At 42.4% G+C, this 17,262-nt stretch overlaps 1 protein-coding gene across 1 annotated transcript in view; it reads left to right on the top strand.

Annotated features, from left to right (window-relative positions):
- Window positions 1-2,290: 2,290 nt before the first annotated feature.
- FAM13C (family with sequence similarity 13 member C) overlaps window positions 2,291-17,262 on the top strand; it is a 110,842-nt gene continuing 95,870 nt past the window's right edge. The window contains exons 1-5 of the mRNA XM_057368372.1: window positions 2,291-2,320; window positions 3,794-3,968; window positions 4,156-4,365; window positions 6,080-6,263; window positions 11,859-11,994. Coding sequence (XP_057224355.1) covers window positions 2,291-2,320; window positions 3,794-3,968; window positions 4,156-4,365; window positions 6,080-6,263; window positions 11,859-11,994 — 735 coding nt within the window. The remainder of the gene's footprint in view (window positions 2,321-3,793; window positions 3,969-4,155; window positions 4,366-6,079; window positions 6,264-11,858; window positions 11,995-17,262) is intronic.

Below are 17,262 nucleotides of genomic sequence, written 5' to 3'. Positions count from 1 at the left end.
TTTCATATATCTCGAGTCCCTCAGGAGCTGACTTTGATCCAGGGGTTGTGAAGGAAGGGTTGGAATTTCAGCTGCACAGTGGGAGCAGTTCTATGTTTTCTATGTGCTGCCTGCAGCCTCCTGCTCTTTGTGAAACTGCGAAGCGAGGAGAAATCATCCCTGCGACCCGTGTTGTTGGGTACAAAGGGAAACCCTGCCCAGGGCTGGGGGTTCCCTGCCGTGTCTGCAGCCGGGCTTCCAGGGCCACCTCTCCGCAAGCCTGGTGTGCCCTCTAGCTGCTGCGGTGTCCAGGGAGCGGGGCTGGCCGCGTCTGCCTGAGCYTTGCTGCAGTTTGCAGGCACGGCTTGGAAGAAAATTCTTCAATAATTGAAGGTTGTGAGACCAAGAGGTTGATGGCAGTCGCTGCTGCCTTGTTTGCCCTGTGATGACCCAATAGATACAATTTGTGTTTGCTGCTCAGGTGCAGAATTTGTTGTTTTATAAGGTTTTTGCCTACAGTTTACATGTTCAGCTGAAGCAGGGGGAGTGATGTGTCAGCAGGATGACTCCTGTGGCAGCTAGTAAGATGGAAAATGGAAATGTGCTGTGGGAYAAGGAACAAAGAGAGTTGTCAATTTTTGGTTTTTATTTTATAATTGTTGCACAGGCTTTTCTGTGAGATGTTTCTGTACCGAGTGCAGATTGCTGCAGGCTCGGTTAGCTGAGGTGATGCTGAGTGCCTCCTGCTTTTGTCTGTCCCAAAGGGACCCAGCAAAGCTGCTCCTGCTCCAGCTGCCCCACAAACACAGCCATAAAAGGTGCGAAGGCAGGGAGGCTGGGAAGCACTCACAGCTTGTGGTGGCTGGAGGGCAGAGGATTTGAGTGCAGCAGGGAGGGGATGTCACACCAAAATGCCTCTGGTACCCTCAGCCGGCAGCAGTGAACACCGCAGTGCTGTGAGAGGGCACTCAGGCTGGTACTATGGCAGGATCAACACGTTTCTTCTGTTTTTAGCAGTCATATTTAKCTGTGTTGGGGGTACAGCACCATCAGCCCCAGGACCTCCTCTGGGCCCAGCAGCTTGAGCAGGACAAACAGCCCCAGCCGTGGTGATGGGCACAGGTGGAGTTTGTGAGCAGAGATGAGCAGCCCCAGCCGTGGTGATGGGCACAGCATTTTTAACAGGTTAAACAGCCCCAGCCGTGGTGATGGGCACAGGTAGAACTTGTCTGCAGAGACGGATTGAGGCTGAGCAGCCCCAGCTGTGGTGATGGGCACAGCATTTTCAATAGGTTAAACAGGCCCAGGTGGAGCTYGTCTGGGGTGGTGAGGAGGGTGCTGTCCTGCTGGGGTCAGTGCAGTAGCTACAGAAAGAAATCCTCAGAGCACAGCATTATTCAGAACTCCTCGTGGCATCTTGTGGAGAGGTAAGTGGGCCAAAATTCTGCACTAGTTTTTAGGCGATATTCCTTCTGCTAAGGAAGAGGGAATAATCTCTGCTATTTTTGCTGCACCAGGGTGGTGATGGAATAACTCCTGCCTTTCTGTACTCCACCAAGGGGGCCTGGCTCAGCACATATATGTGTTTTTGCCTTGTGTGTTTTGTTTTTGTTTTATGTGTACCTACTACGACTGTATTAGAAATCAACCCAAATTAGATTTTATTGCAACATTCCTTTCTTCTTTACGGTTTATTTCCTGGGGCAGGCTTTATTACTGAAAAAAATTATAAAAAGTGTTGGGCTTAATTACATCTTCATATTCTAAAAACTGGGTAGATCTTTGCCTCTGTGTTGGCCAAAATGATTGTSTATGTGTTACATAAACAAGTAGCTMTAATGTGTACRCAGCAGGTCACCTCACATTATTTTCCTTGCTGCCGTAGCAGACAGGAGGGACAGCAGGCAGCATGAAAATCTGCAAGGCTGCATTGCAAAAACCCACTGAAAAGCAAACATCAGGCCCRGGATCAGCATGCTCCGGGAAGCTGTGGCATTGTGTGAGCTAGGTGCCATGGAAACATCTCCTGGTGCTAACACAGCCCTCAGCTTGTGCAAGGTGCCTCCAGAGGGAAATGCTGGCTGAAAGGAGCCCACTTTTACTGGGAGTTAATTTCTACCTTCCACAGACTCTGGAGGGAAACTGCTGATTAAGACGATGCCTAGCAATTATACAATGATAAGTTAATTGCAGAGGAACGGCCCRATGGCTGGTTAGCTTTGGCCAGGCTGTGTGGATCTGTGGAGGGGAAGGAAGGTGATGGTGTTTTCCGAGCAGCGCGGCTGAAATACTGGCACTGCTGCAGCCTAACATGGGAGCAGGAGCCTCCCTTTCCATTTGCGTAAGTGAACTTMAATCTGGCTTCTTCAGTCCTTTCTCACACCCTTTCTGCTTTCTGAGRAGCCTGATGGGCTGCTGYATATGGAAAGGGAAAGGGGAGAGATTCAGACTAATGCTGCACAGATATTTTAGAGGCTTTTGTAGCACCTCACAGCTTGTATACAAAAATGCTCAAATGTAAAATATGTTTAGTATATGCTGATATTAGCTCCTTTTAGGTAATTAATTATGCTTTAGCACTAACATTATGTTCCGAGCTTGCCTAAGTACTGAAAGGGCAGAAAGGGCTCKGGTGTTTGGAGTGCTGGGAGTGCTTTTGCTGTGGCAGCGGGGCTGGCCTGGAGCTCCAGCTCGTGGCTTTGCTGCAGGCGTGTGTGAAAAACAGCCTCACTACAAACCCATAGGAAAATCTTTTAGAAAATGTAGTAATAAAAACACTTAAGAGGCTGGTTTCACAACCAGTGTTGATATAATACTGCAAAAAAAAAGTTTAAAAAATTTCTCATTTAAAATGAGATGTAGATGCTGTTTAAATAGTGCTGGTGCAGAAATGGTAAGTCCAGGTGTTTCTCGTTTGGGCTTCTGCTCTCATTGCCTGGTGGGCTGGTAGGAACAAGAGSACAAAATGCAGCAGGCACTGTGAGTAATGACACCTGTCCTTAAGGCAGCAGGAGGGCAGCGCAGCCAGGACTGCTTTTGGAGTGCGGGACAGAATTTCCCCCTTTCTCAAATATCCCTGAAGGATATTATTCATAAATACAGGTTTAATATATATACTCTACATGTATCTAAATGCAAGTTTAGATATGTGTTTTTACCCCGGCCGCAGAGCCAGCTGTGCCCACCCAGGGCAGCCCCCTCAGGGACAGGCACTGCCCAAACTTCATACGCCATGCTCTGGGCAGCCTCTCCATCCTGACAGGATGACCAAACAGCTTCCTTCACCAACAGGATGGAAGGTGCAGGTTGTTTGTGATTTCTTTCCATGTTTTTGCATCGGTTGTTGGGGTAAGAAATTTGGAATAACTGGGTGAGCAGACAGGAAACTCCCTGAAGGCTCCTGCCATTGCTGCTGCTAAAATTCCTCTTCTGGTTCCTTCATGAACCTCGCATTTTTTATCCTCAGGTAGTCGGTAGAAATTCATAACTTTCATGGGGTTGAAAGGCTGTACCAGCACAGGGTCAGCTTTTTCCTGACTTTTTGGGCTCTTTTGAGGGATAGTGACCCCTCCCTGCCTTGTCATGAGGCCCTGTTTTCCCTGACTGCAGGTGTGAGGAGCCTTTGCTGGAATTTACCCCATTTCATCTCAGCTCTACAGATTAATGTTAGTATTTTTAAGAATATGCAATAGAAATAGAATCTGTAGAAAGATACTAAAATGAAGACAATAATTTTATTGAAATTGTAGATCCTCAGAGAGTAAATTCATAAAAGCCAGTGACTGCTTATCACTTGCCTGTGTTTGTTCCCCAGAAATCATTCTCTTCTGTTCAAGTCAGGCACACAACAAATAAAGTTTCACCAGATCCACAGTTTAGCAGAGAAAGAAGCACATTTGGTGTTCCTCTGGAAACGCTTGTACAGGATGCAAAGCAATGTGGGGTTCCTTCTCTTGTGACACAGATGGTGGAGTACCTAGAGGTGTTTGGTAAGTTTGTATTTTTCCTGCTTGGCTTCTGAAAACTGGTWTTCTTTGTTTAAGCTGTACTTTTCAGCTAAAAAAAATTATTTACAATTATTATGCTTTCTGAAAGGGGCTCTTGCTTTTTGAACTCCAGTTCTCATCACAAAGATGGGGTTAAGCAACCACTGTTGTTTCTGTGTTTCTTACATAGGGCTGGAGCGTGTTGGTATATTTCGAATCGGTGGCTCAGCAAATAAAATCAAGAAATTGAGGCAAAAGTACAATCAAGGAGAAAAAGTAGACCTTATTAATGATGGAGATGTTGATTCTGTSGCCAGTCTCCTGAAGCTCTTTCTGAAAGAACTTCCAGTGGCTGTTTTCCCAGACAATATTTGTTCTGGCTTGCTAAAAACTTTCCAAGGTACAGAACAGGCACCTTCCAAGCTTCAGTCCTTTCTCTGACAGTGACAGATAATGTGTTCATTTCACCTTCTATAAGCAAGGTTTTGTGTTTCCTTAACCTGAGACTGATGTTTAATTRCTTTGGATTGACCAGGCTTCTTTGAACTTGTCTGCAGCCTTTTTTAAAATTCATTAAGATTTTTGGATTCCCTTCCTTCCTGTGGCAATGCATCCTGCAATCTAATCCTGCATTTTTTTTCAGAAAGCTCCTCCTCTTCTGCATGCTTTCTTTTTTAAGTTCTATACCTTGCTAGTTGCTGAGATAATGTTTTAGTTTTAATGTAATCACCACTGTAAGGCTGCTTGTGTCTTTAAATGGCCACTTCCTCACTTCTCTTTTYCAAGTGGAAGCCTCTTTTCTATTTAACCTTCCCCGGTACAGGAGGTTTTCTGTRCATGCCTGCTCTTATTTAGAACTTTATTTTTAGTTAGTATTTATTTTACCAGTTCTCTGGTAACCTCCTTGGACAGCAGTGTTTGAAGCTTTCGAAATGCAAAGCCAAGGTGAGTACCCAGAGCAATTCACTGCCTGGTTCCCCATTCATGCCAGGGGTGGCTGAGCTAACATTCTCAGTCTTGACTGATAATTAATTCAGGTGTTTGCATACAAATAAGTGGGGTTTGTGGGTTACTTTGCAGGCAGCTTTTGCTTGAAGTGCCTGTGTAGGAGTTYACAAAGAAAGAAAGGGAAGCAATTKCATGARGTGTGAAAGTCCATGCTGAAAGACCTCTGAGGTTTTTGCAAGTACCTTGTTTTTTCTATCCTGAACAGTCTTGCAGTTCTKTTTGAAAATTATATTTTCCTCTCCATTCCCTTTTCCATTTCTCTCATTAATCAGTTGAGCACCATGGGCCTTGGCCTGTATAAAATGTATTTTTAGGGCTAAAATTRCCCCTAAGGGCATGATTTGTTTATAAACAATGTCAAAGCTATGCAGATGTGTCCTGGTGATCTGTGGCAAATTTGAGCATCAGCTGCCAGTTTTTGAGCAGTAGTGTCATCTCAATTTTAATAACCAGGAGACTTTATCATGCTGAAACTGAACTGCTGATCAGACTGAGTTGTTTGTGAACCCATTTTTTGCCTTGTTACCCTTCTCTGAAGAATGAGAACCTAGAAAATGTTAAGTATCCCCAATTTAGATTTTTAAGCATCTCTTGTGTAGCTACAGTTGCATATTTATGGAGCAAAGACATTTTGAGTCTGAGAGCTACCAATTAGTCAGGAAATGAAGATGATGTGGGGCTGAAAGGGTACAATTTCTTATCCCTCTTAATGAGAATCATACAGCATGYGTAAAATCTCTYGGGAGAGTCAAGKCTGACAACCTTGTACCATCTTTAARGGCAGCTTTGAGGATTCAGGTACATGACTAGTGCCTGCAGTTTCATTAAGAAAGCTGCAAGTGCTGGATGATTCTGCCACAACAGGAAGAATATCAGAGACAGTGTGTGTAAAACTCAAGATCTGGAAAATCCGGGGTTTTAAAATATCCATACATTAAAACGTATTGTCAAAATTTAGTGTACAAAATCCTTGTTTGGGATGCATTTGTTCTTCACTTTGCTCTAATATAKTTTATCTTATACTATAGTAATGTCTATGATGAAATTGTGTTGATATGAGAAATATCGATATAGTAAGTTTGGGTTTGCTTTTTTCCCCCCTCCAGAGCATGAAATCAACACAATAGAGTGCATAGAGAACCTGAAACAGTTGCTCACCTGCCTGCCTAAAGCCCATCAAAACCTTCTTCAGTTCCTGTTTGCTTTCCTGCTAAAGGTAGCAACCTACAGTGAGGTGAATTTCATGACTCTGGAAAACCTGGCCATTGTGTTTGGACCTGTTCTCTTCAGGTGAGTACTCTCTCTTTACTCAGAGAGTACACCAGGATCTCACCTCACAGTGAGGCTTTCTGCTAACTCTGAGCATTTTGAAAGTTAAATGTTTATATGGCATACTATGGGCAGATGTGACAGGTCCTGAGCTGTCTGACCACTTCCATTCTGTTGGGCACTGACCAGAAAGAGCAAACCTAAAGTAGGAAACCATGTGAAGAGATATGAGGGATAGGGAGCTGTTTAATGAAAACTGCTTCTCTTAAGTGCTGGCTGTGGAGGCTATGAAGTTGTTAGGCTTTAYTCTGAAAAGCTCACCCTCAGCTGGACCTTGTAATAACATTTGATATCAAAGAAATCAATCCCTTTTACCAAGAAAGAGAAGCAACTCATTCTGCCCTTTCCACTAAAGTTCAAGGTGCCATCCAAGCAGAGCCAGCTGAGCTTGCAAGCAGTGAGAGCTTGGCTGGAGCTGGAGAAGGAGTGCTTGGGGTGATGGTGAGTGAGCACAAAACTTGAAGTTAAAAAGGGAAGGTGGGACAACATGTCATGCAAGTCAGGGTGTAAGAGGGATCAGATGACRGAGGATTTTCCCCTTCATTGTTGACATCAGAGGATATTACAATATTTATACTAGCTGCAATTTGTAAATCTTTCTTTTAGTGGATCATTGCCATGCCAGCTTAATATGAACTATAAGCTAAAGACCCATTTCAAAAAATTTATGTTAGCAGTTAGTGTATTCTATGCAGTAAAAAAAAAAAAGCCTTGTTATTCAATTTTTTTTCTTTTGTTTGTTGCAAGCCAAGTTTGTTTTAGAAGTATATATTCAGCAAAATTGGTACCTAGCATCAATGACAGACTTTTTTTTTTTTTTGAGAACTGCACTTTTAAACCTTGCTGCTGTTTTTAAGTCTCTGCATGTGGTCTCTGTTTTCCTGCTCTGTGGTTTTATTACCAGCTGTACCAGCATTTGACCTTTGCAGGTGATACAAGTTAATATCTTTAGCAAACATACAGCAAGGGAAATGATTTTAACAAGATGTGGTGTGGTTGGAGTTTATGCTCTTCTGTCCTCTGAGAAAAGGCCTCACCATGGAGGGTATTCAGTGATGGAACAAAACACTTTTGCAACTAGAGCCTGAGTTCCTTAATATCTGCATACTAAAGTGAGTAAATGAGTGGAGGCAGATGAGGTTTGTTTATCAGTGTTTGGATTGCTTGTGTGGTGATGCTTATAAACATCAATGCTAAAAAGCCTTCACCAAAAATCAGTGACCCCCACACTAACTCAGAAAGGACTTCACAGACTGTCACTCTTCTGCCATTAGGTGACCTTTGCTGTCACCTGGAGCTTTTGTGCATGCATGCAGATGCAAGGAGACTGTTGCTTTATCCTCATTCCCAAGTTATCCCAACATGTGCCCACYGGTTCCTGTATCTACACAAGAATCCAGCATGCTCCCTTATTGACTGACAAACTGCTTCAGTTTTTACGAGTCCCAGTCTCCTGGTACATGGCCCAACTGCTTCTGAACACGTGTCTTTGCCTGGTTTTTAAAGTACATTTGGTGCTAAACTGAGAGCTTGTGCCAGTGCCCTGTCTGAGAAGCCTTGAAAGCARTCAGCATCGGGTTTCCCTGCCGGTGACCTGTCAAGACAACAGCTAACATAAATAGCGGCATCTCTGCCCTATAAATGTTAACTTCAACTCTTTACAGTTGTTCTGATCTCCYCAGCTCTGGGAGACAAACCAGTAAATCTGGGGCTTGTTTTTTTGTAAAGCATTTAACTGGTGCTGTGCTTGGTGRGTTGCCTCCTCGGGTTATGAAAAATCACCTTTTTGGTAGCTGGGCGGAGAGGAAAGCCTTGAAACTCACACTGTCAGTGAGATTGCTCTATACCACTTCCTGCTGAGTGACCTGAGGCCTTCAGTGATTCGGAATAAATCATTTGTATTGTCCTGTACAGCAGCAAAATTCAAGGTAGTCAGCTGTGGCAAACCATATCTGCTGACACAGGGGAAAGAGTCATAAATACCCTTTATATCTTTCAGAGCAAGAATTAGTGCAATTATCTGGCACATTATGAAACCTTTGGCAGCCAGAGTGCAGGAAATGGAGACTTGTTGGGTACTACTTGCTATAGTTGCTCAGTGTAAACGTGAAGGTTATAGGAAAAACGTCACTTCTAGATCTAATCTGCAAAATGCATGCTCTGTGCAATTCCTGGAAATAACCTTCTGCAGGTAATGGCAGCTCCACTTATGGCATGAATTCTCTGCAGGTGTTAAAACTGTTCTTCACGTATTCTGGTAATCTGCATTTCTGTGAAATTGCTTCTTCCTTCTTTGACATTAAACAACTAAACTAAGTTGTTTATGTGCTTTTTTACTTTAAATTTCTTGTCTATTTATATTCAAGTGTAAATTCTGTCTATGATTATCACCTGTCTCAATCTTTTGACACTTCTGCTTGTGGAGCCCTGTCATGCTTATAGTTTCACTGAAGTGACYGAGCAGGAATATTCAGTAGTTGGAACATGGAACACATATGGAAACTTGGGAACACAAAAGTAGAATATTAAACTTTATGCCTTGTAAATCTAAACTGCATATGCTTCATGATTAGTAGCTATTGTAATTGCCACACAGGAATTGTAAGCCTGAGCACAGGTATCGTATTGAAAATCTAGTTACAGAATCATGGAAAACTCCTATCATCATKAATTTTAAGTGCTGGAAAACTGAGATTACTGTTTGTGTGAAGTAGAATATTAAATAAGCTGTCTCTTATCTATTTTTAATCTGTTGCAGCCCCTTACTTTAATGCTGCTTATATTAAATATTTGATTGAATTCATATTCACAGTGGAAGAATTCTGTTAATATCTTATTAGTACAGATGGTCCCTGCTCAGGGTAGTGGGACCCAGAGTGGCAATATGAAAAGAAGATGTGGTTCAGAAAAAGTGTAACTGAGTAAAATATGTGAGTTTTACCTTAGTCTCCTTTGAAGTTCAGATCCTTCTGATTTCTTCTACCTGTCTTCCTCCCTCACACTGTTTTTTCTCCCCAATGACACTGAGTCAAGTTTGCTTCACCATTGCCRTTCACGTGGCTTTTCTTTTGGATTTTAGACCCTGGCATCTCTTTCTGTTCTTTTGCTACTCAGTCTCAACATCTGCATGGTGCAGCTTTCATGTCCTCACCCCTTTGTGGGTGAAATCAAAAGCCCAACATGTAGGTCAAGTCTCAGGCTGGCTACTCCCCAGTCCTTCTTTGCTAAGCTCCACTTTTCTATTGTTGATTGCTTTCTGCTCACTCTCTGAACTATTGCGGTTGCCATTCATCTTCCTTGTGAACTGTTTTTGTCCTCCTAGTATCTGTAAATGCCAAGGAGAATGTGTTGCTACACTTTTAGCAGYGATTTGACTGATGTTACTTAAATTTCCATGGATACTTTGTTATGCTTCGTCTTGGAAAAGCGATTTTTTCAGTACTGGTCTCAGTAAGTAATTCTTGCATGCTTGCACGAGGTCTCYAGACAGCCAGCTGTTTGCTTCTGCTCACTTTGACTCATTCTTTCTGTAAATTTGCAGCAAGCCTTTGGCAGCAGGGAATCTTGGCAGAACTCCTGGACAAGGRACTGTGTGGACTTTTTAGCCTGCACTTTGTGGCAAAGCAACTTTGAAAAGTTTAGATTCACTTGAGAAAACCAGTAGCTATTTCCTGATGGCCAGGTCTTWCCTGTTTCTTACCTGTGAGTGAGTGTTCTCCTGTGATTTGTTCTACAAGTGATTACAGGGCTTGTGCTCAGGTACAGAATGCACCTCAGTAGTTCTGCTCTTCCTAGGTCATGTGCCTGCATTTAGTTAGCAGTGTGGGAACGTGGTTCCCCTGACTGTCAGCCTGATAATTCAGTTTCTGCTARTGGCAGAAGTATCTGAAGAGGCAGGAAGTGATTATTTTACAAAATGAATTGAAAGTCAGGGTGGAAGGTGGCTGCAGAGGAAATGAAAAGGGTGTTCTCTGTATTTGGAGTGCACACCTGTTGCCACCCATGAATATCTGCTGACACTGATCTTTGGAGTCAGCTGTCTCACCCCAGCCTATAGCTGAGATCTGTTTTGGGATGAAATGGGAACTGGGTACCCAGACATAAGCTGCTAATAAGGGAAAGCAAGGCTCAACGAGTGGGCTCAGAGACTTTTGTCTTCCCGAGTAGCTTGTGCAGGGCTCCTTCTGTGAGGGGTTAACAGCTGGTAGAGGTGGATCGGGGACAGATGTCTAAGCTAAAGAAAGAAGCTGAAAAAGAAGACAAAGGACTAAAAATATTGCTTGTCTGGCCTGTGAGCTGAGGGTGTTAATGTTTGGGTAAGCGATGAATAATCTCTTGGGATTGTTGTATGCAGGAAAGGCTATTGCTYAGTCAACCAGGTTTTACAAGCAGCCTTGTTTTTTTTTTTTTTGTGGAGAAACTGAGTCTGTCCCAAGAAAAATAGGAATCCAAGAAAGAGAAATGTGAGCTAATCCTAAAGAAGGAACAGATGACACGGTAGTTTATCCTGTAAATCTGTCTGCGTTGTACCTGGCTMTAACTCTGCTTAAACCATCTGCTTTCAAAAGGAGCCCAAACTCAAGTTCTTATAGAAACAACAGTAAGTTTACAAAAGAGGAACATGAATGGAAGGAATTGGACTGGGCCCAATGTGTATATTTGTACTTTAAAACTGCAAATGAATAATGAATGTAGTCATTTGGCAAACAGAAGACTAGTGTATTTATGCTCCACATTAGTCTCTAGAGTTTATGAAATTCTTGTTTAAATATTAATATTGTGCTKGGTGGAACTGAGTTGGTGCAGAGTGGCTGGAGAAGATCCATTAAGGTCACAGCATTTATGTAAATGCTCTCCAAGCTTCCAAGTAGTTTGTGGGGGAGAATACACTGTTCCTTCAAGGGTTGAGATTAGAATCCTATATAAAGAATYCCTTTACCTAAATTATTCCCATATGACATGCATAATACAAGTTCAACTATTATTCATTAAAAAAACAACAAACCCCAAAATATGGGAAAGCAAGCAAGAAAGAAAAAAACCTAAATTCAACATGATTAATGGGAACACCTGGAATTGCCGGTGCATGATATGTCTGATAGTGTGTGGATTTATAAATTAATACACTGAAGCAGCTTGTTACCTATGGGGTTTTTTTTCCAGGCAGTTCAGGTAATAAGACATTCTAGTGATCAAAGTTTACCTTCACAAATGAAGGTTGAACAAAACCACTCTTTTCATCCCAATACCAGTGAGTAATTCCAGACTGATGGGGCTTTTTTGTTTTCTTTTTCATCCTTGATTTTGCGAGCCCCGTGTCTGAGTTGCTGTCAGGTTCTGATTACTTTGCTGTGCTGCCACAAAGATTTGTTGTGTTGTGACCCATTGTAGCAAACCTGGGGCTCTGTCACTGTAGGGTCCTGGGGTTGTAAACCCACAAAACTGCAGTGGTCCCTGTCCCAGCAATTTTTGCTTTGTTGAATTATGTTGGGTACCAGGAGGGCTCTGTGTAACTCATGATGAGCCCCTAAGCTTAATCCTTCTCCTTTTCCTTAGGATTCCTGTCAGTCCCTTGGCTTGTGAAGAGCAAAGGCTTTACAATGGCCTCCTGCTGTATTTGCTTCAACACCAGGAGAAGCTTTTTGTTGACCTGAACCCTTGTTTAGCACAGAGAMAAGCAGATGGCCTTCAGGTAAGAAAGCAACAGTAATTGATGCACCAAGCAATCAAAAGTGCTTCTTTAGGTTGGAGTCCAGAGATGGAAATAGATTTACTTATACACTGTGTAATAAATTACCATAGTTTGTACCAGCAATGTAAATATTCATGATATACCTAAGCTGGAGAGGAAACACAAGTGTTAAAATTCTAATTAAAAAAAAAAATGCAAGTGCAAAAGGTCAAGAAGAAAATCCCAAGTTGTTCTACTTTAAATATATTAATGCCAARCTTTGTTAGATCAAAGCCACTGGATTTTCTTCCCCAAGTGAAGCGCTTCTTATTTTGCGTGTGTGTGTGTGTTTKTCTATGCATCGGTGATGCATGAAAGCAAAATCAGAAGGTTTGAAACACCTCTCTTCTTTTTAGAACTCAATGTGTGCGTTCCAGCCTCTCCTTGGGCATTTCCTTTACTAAAACATTGTTAGCACTTTGATTCCTTTTTTGCCTCTTTGTTGAAAACCTCCTGGTGGGAGAAACATGATAACATGATAGACAAATCCTGGTTCAGAGAGAGAGGCCCATATAAATCTTGTTTTCACTTTGTGATGTGGTGTATCATTGCTGCTTAACTTGAAATTGATTTTTGGAAAAAGACATGAAGGGAATGTTGTAGCAAACCCTGCAGTTTAATGTTGCACCATGCAGTTACCACAGATCCTGGTGGCTCGTGGTGAGCAGTGTGCCAGGTCAAGGGATGGACTTGGAAAAGATTTGTACTGCGTGTAAATGGGGATGGTGGTGTTTGTGTTTACKGCTCCTAAATTTTCTGTCTTCTTTCTCCAAGCATCCCTGTTAAGGAAAGCTAGTACACTTCTAATACAAAGTCAAATTCAGTATTTAGARCATACTACATATCCCAAACAGAATATTGGKTCTGTAAGTTGCCTTGGAMGTTTTCTTTTAAAATAAAACCTGTRAACYTGTACMGATRCAGGTTTAAAGAACASAACATACTGATGAAAKGATTTTTCTAAAATACTGCTTCAATACCAYAAGACATMRCCCCAAATCTAAAACTAGGAKTGTTTCACRCTAAGACAGTGTYGGAGCCCACACTTACAGCTCCCCTRTYTCTGTGAAGARATCCCATGTCACTGCCACCTCTGGGAGTTTCTGAAACAGTACTCAAATCAGCACACAAAGTCAAAATATCGCCTGTCCCAATATATGTTTCTGTTTGCAAAGCTAGAGGAAGCATCAAAAGCTAAAAGAAATTGGAAAGGTATTAGAGAAGCCAGGAAACTTGGCTTTCACTTGCAGTGCTTTTGTTTTGGAACCAGCTTCACTGCCTGTAATTCAGCAAAATGTCACGGTTTGTCTAGAATTGTGGTGATGAGGGAAAAATTCTGCTGAGAAGGTCCTTTCAAGTTGTTTAATGAAACCTCAGACAAGGCATAGCCATGGGGCACTCTCCTGCTCTGAGGTAAGCTTATAAAAGAAATCCCATCTGTGGGTGAGAAGGGAATTYGGTATTCTGTGGCTGATCTTTTGTAATTTTTGGTCGTAAACCCAGCACATTGGATAGGTACCCTTCATCTTTCATAATACAACAATTGCTCAAGGTCCACTAAACTGGAAACATCAAAGTTAGGTTTACAAAATAAACATATTAAAAGTGTGTGTTTTTATTCCAGTAAAGCAAGCAAAAAGTGAAACGGCAAACCTGGCTCAGATCCCTTGTTGTGTCCTGGAAATGAAACTTATTTTTATTGGCTTTTATGCAGATACTTGCATTTGGACTACTTAATTCCTTTGATTTTTGTTGTTGGGGTGTTCTTTTTCTCCCCCACATTTTAAGTTAACCTGAGCTCTGTCAAATTAAAACCATGCAAATGTGGCAGGCATGCCATACATCTACCAGACTTAACCTTTGGTTGTGTTTGTGGGCTGAAGTGGGCAGGTTGATTGTTCTGAGCAGTTCTCATCATCTCCAAGTGCCAGGAGCCATCCCACTTACAGTGTGTGCTGCCTGACTCAGACTGACAGAAGAATTCAGTCTGGGAGAAGAATTTGCAACTTTTTGAAAGGCAACAGTTTAATGGTTTGGAACTCTTACCCTGGGCTGGACAGTAGACTATACACAGCCACTGGTTCTATCTAAAGATAGTGATTTAAAAGTTACATCCCAGCTATGATTTATCTTAACTTGTCCTGTTTTTCTGACCACTGTATGTTGTACGTATTTTTCCCCCTTAAAAGAGAGTCAGAATGCTGTAAAATCCTGCCAGGCTGGGGTTTTGTGTCTGTGTGTGGTTTTTCTTCATGCATTTTATTTGATTTTTAATTTTATCCCCCTTCCACTCCACCATTCCTGAGAATGCATTTAAAGCTGTCCTATAACATTCTGTCCTAAGTCAAAAACTGCACTGGTGCTAAACTGATTTTCCGGTTTGGCTTAAATAATTCTTTAAGAAGAGTTTAGGCACAGTGGTGTTTGTTTTGACCTGAGGACTCTCTAGATAACTGTGTTTAAACCAAACAATATCTCTAGCTGTGTTGGAGGTGTGCAAGATTATCTGAACTTCTATAGTGTAATTTAATTATGAACCAAACCATGCTCATAGCAATTTGTCATTTCTGAATCTTRCATTTCAGATAAAAGTTGAATGTGGATTTTTTTTTCTTTGCATCTAGTCTGAGAATGTTTTTCTGTACCTCCTCTTTGTGCAGAAGTCATAGATAAATCCTTCCTGATTTATGCACACTACTGTTGTCTCACAAACAAACAGGAGTGTGACTTTATGGGTGCCTCCAAGTCACTGCTTGTCTCTCCACTAAAGCTTGGGTTTGRTTAGAAGAAATGCCTACACTCTGAGGAAAGGAGCTTCATTTCTTGTTCCCTTCTTTTGTCCTTTTACACATCCTTCACTGCATATCAGCAAGGCTACTCTCTGCAATCCTAGACCCCTGCTATGAAGGGATTGCAGAGGGGATGGGGAAGTGGAGCTGAGCAGTATCCTGGGCCTGCAGGTTGACCAYAGACTACTCAGAATGAAATTCTGAAGCTGTACTTTGTGGTTTGGAGCTGGTCAGAAGAGTGCAACTACATATTTAATGGTTATTCTATCTACTCAAATTATGGTTTTATTGGGAAGGCTTTTGTGGTCTGGAGAGTTTTTTTAATCTTGTGGGTTTAGCTTTTTCAAAGGGGAAATGGATGTTTCAGCATTAACTCTGTTCTGTGCAAAAAATGTGGTGTATCACTCTCATGTGAAGTTGTCATAAAATAGAACTGTGGTCTCTCAAATGGAATATCCTCGATGTGGAGGRCAGCAATAATTTAACTGATGTTTTACTTTGCTAATCCCATGACAATTCTTGTTGAATTAGCTGAAACCTTTCAGAACAAATGAAAAACCAACCAAACAGACATCTCATTATCTGAAGTTTCCAGGTTAGACTAAATTGTCTTGCCAAAATAGTTTTTCCGGGATAGGGGAACATAGTTCCATTTCCTATTTGTGCTTCTAACMATTTTTCCTAAATTTCAAGTGCTAGAAGTGTTGATTACTTTCTTTCATTTCAGTTTTTCCCTTAGCAGTGGCATGTTTTAGTTGGTTTTAACGTGTGAACACAGCAGATCCTGCGTGTACTGTGTGAAGTGCCAGGGGATTTGTCAGTGTTTCTGAGGGATTGCTGTTAAATTAGAGAAAGACTTCTTAATGTTATTTCCCATTCCACAGAAAAACTCTTTTCCCTAATCTGTATACATTTTGCTAAAATATGGACTCAWTAAACGTTACATTTAAATTTTCTATTAAAAACCAGAAGAAAAATGCCATACATAAAGATCRAAGTAGGATCTATACCCCCACAAAYACTGYGGCCAATAAATTGTAAGGATGTGTTTCTTCTCATAAAGAAGAATATGTTACTGACTGTAGGGATAAGGATTTGATGAAAACTGCTGTAGGCTGGGGTTGTTTCACTTGAAACAACCCAAGTGGATGTGGCTGGAGTACTCRTTACTCCTTCCAGGTCTTCAGTGCCAGAGCCTTCCTGCCTGAGGGTGGAAGGAGCAGGGCATGGGGCMCTTTCTGTGCTGTGCCTGTGATCTGCAGCAGCCTGGCCTTTGTACTGGAGATCTGTAACTTGGAAACGACAAGCRTTGCCTGCTCTCCCTCTGTGGGGAACTGCAGGGTGTGGAGGAAATGTCACTGATTTAATGTCTGCTCCAGCCTTGCTGGGGGTTTCTCTTGCCTTGCTGGACAAGTGCTCTGGGACACTGCTGTGACWCTTCAACCCCCCAGGTGGGTTGTGCTGCTGTCTACTTTTTCTCCCTTTCACCTCCCCGGCACAGAGAAGAGTGTTTTCTCTGTCTGGGTCAGGYTGTGCTAGGAGAGAAGCTTGGCAGGAGAGGGTGTGCTCTGTGTGACAAATGAGGACAGCACTGGCTGTGCTTTACTGAAAAGAGCAGCTTGAGCACAGAGGAGGGGAGCTGGTCAGGCTGAAATGCTGAGGCTTTTCTGCAGTCCCCAGTGCCCCACCAGAGCTGGGGCAGTCCCAGGGCTGCGTACACTGAGCATGGTCTGTTGTTCCGTAAGGATATAAAGCTGCATGAGATGGGAAGGCCTTTCTAAAACTGATACGGCTCTTTCCTGGYGGGGGAAAATGGTTTGGAAGGCAGTGCTGGCACAGAAACCARCTCGGTGGAAGCTGTCTTTGTTCCTTCTCGGTCTGTGAATGCCCAATTCCAGTTTGTCTGAGAATGGAGCATAGCACAGCTCCCACCATGGTCAGACTGACAGAAYACATGGATTGCAGAGCAGGGAAGTTTATCTGCAGTTTGTGAAGGGAGCAACACCTGCAGTGTTCACAGCAGCAGCCAGCTGCTTTGCTTACAAACAGCTACACCACGGGAAAGAGGATTATCATTAATCTGYTGGTGTACCCGTTAGAACAGCACAGATCTCTGCTTTCAGGCGATCTTCGTGGTCTTCCTCTGTTGTTTAAAACATTTACCACAACACCTGACCCCAACTCGGAGATTTTCAGGCATGCAAGGTAGCAGTAGAGGAAGGAGCCATCAGCGYTTTCTTCCACGTGGTGTCAGCATTGTTCTCTCTCACTCCAGCGCTGTTCTTTCCTTTGAACRTAACCCTTTAATGTGTTCAGAGAAGCTGTCTTCAAATTAGGTATTATTTTTCTATTTTTGTRGTGTATCAGGGCATCAGCCTGTTCCTTCCTCAGATAATTAATTGATATCAGAAAGGCGTGAAGGAAGGGTATGAATTCACCT

Source organism: Malurus melanocephalus, unplaced genomic scaffold, assembly GCF_030028575.1.
Source record: "Malurus melanocephalus ecotype Western Australia unplaced genomic scaffold, MMel_1.1 scaffold_91, whole genome shotgun sequence".
In the NCBI taxonomy this organism is placed as follows: Eukaryota; Metazoa; Chordata; class Aves; order Passeriformes; family Maluridae; genus Malurus; species Malurus melanocephalus.
This window is presented reverse-complemented; position numbering and strand designations above follow the sequence as displayed.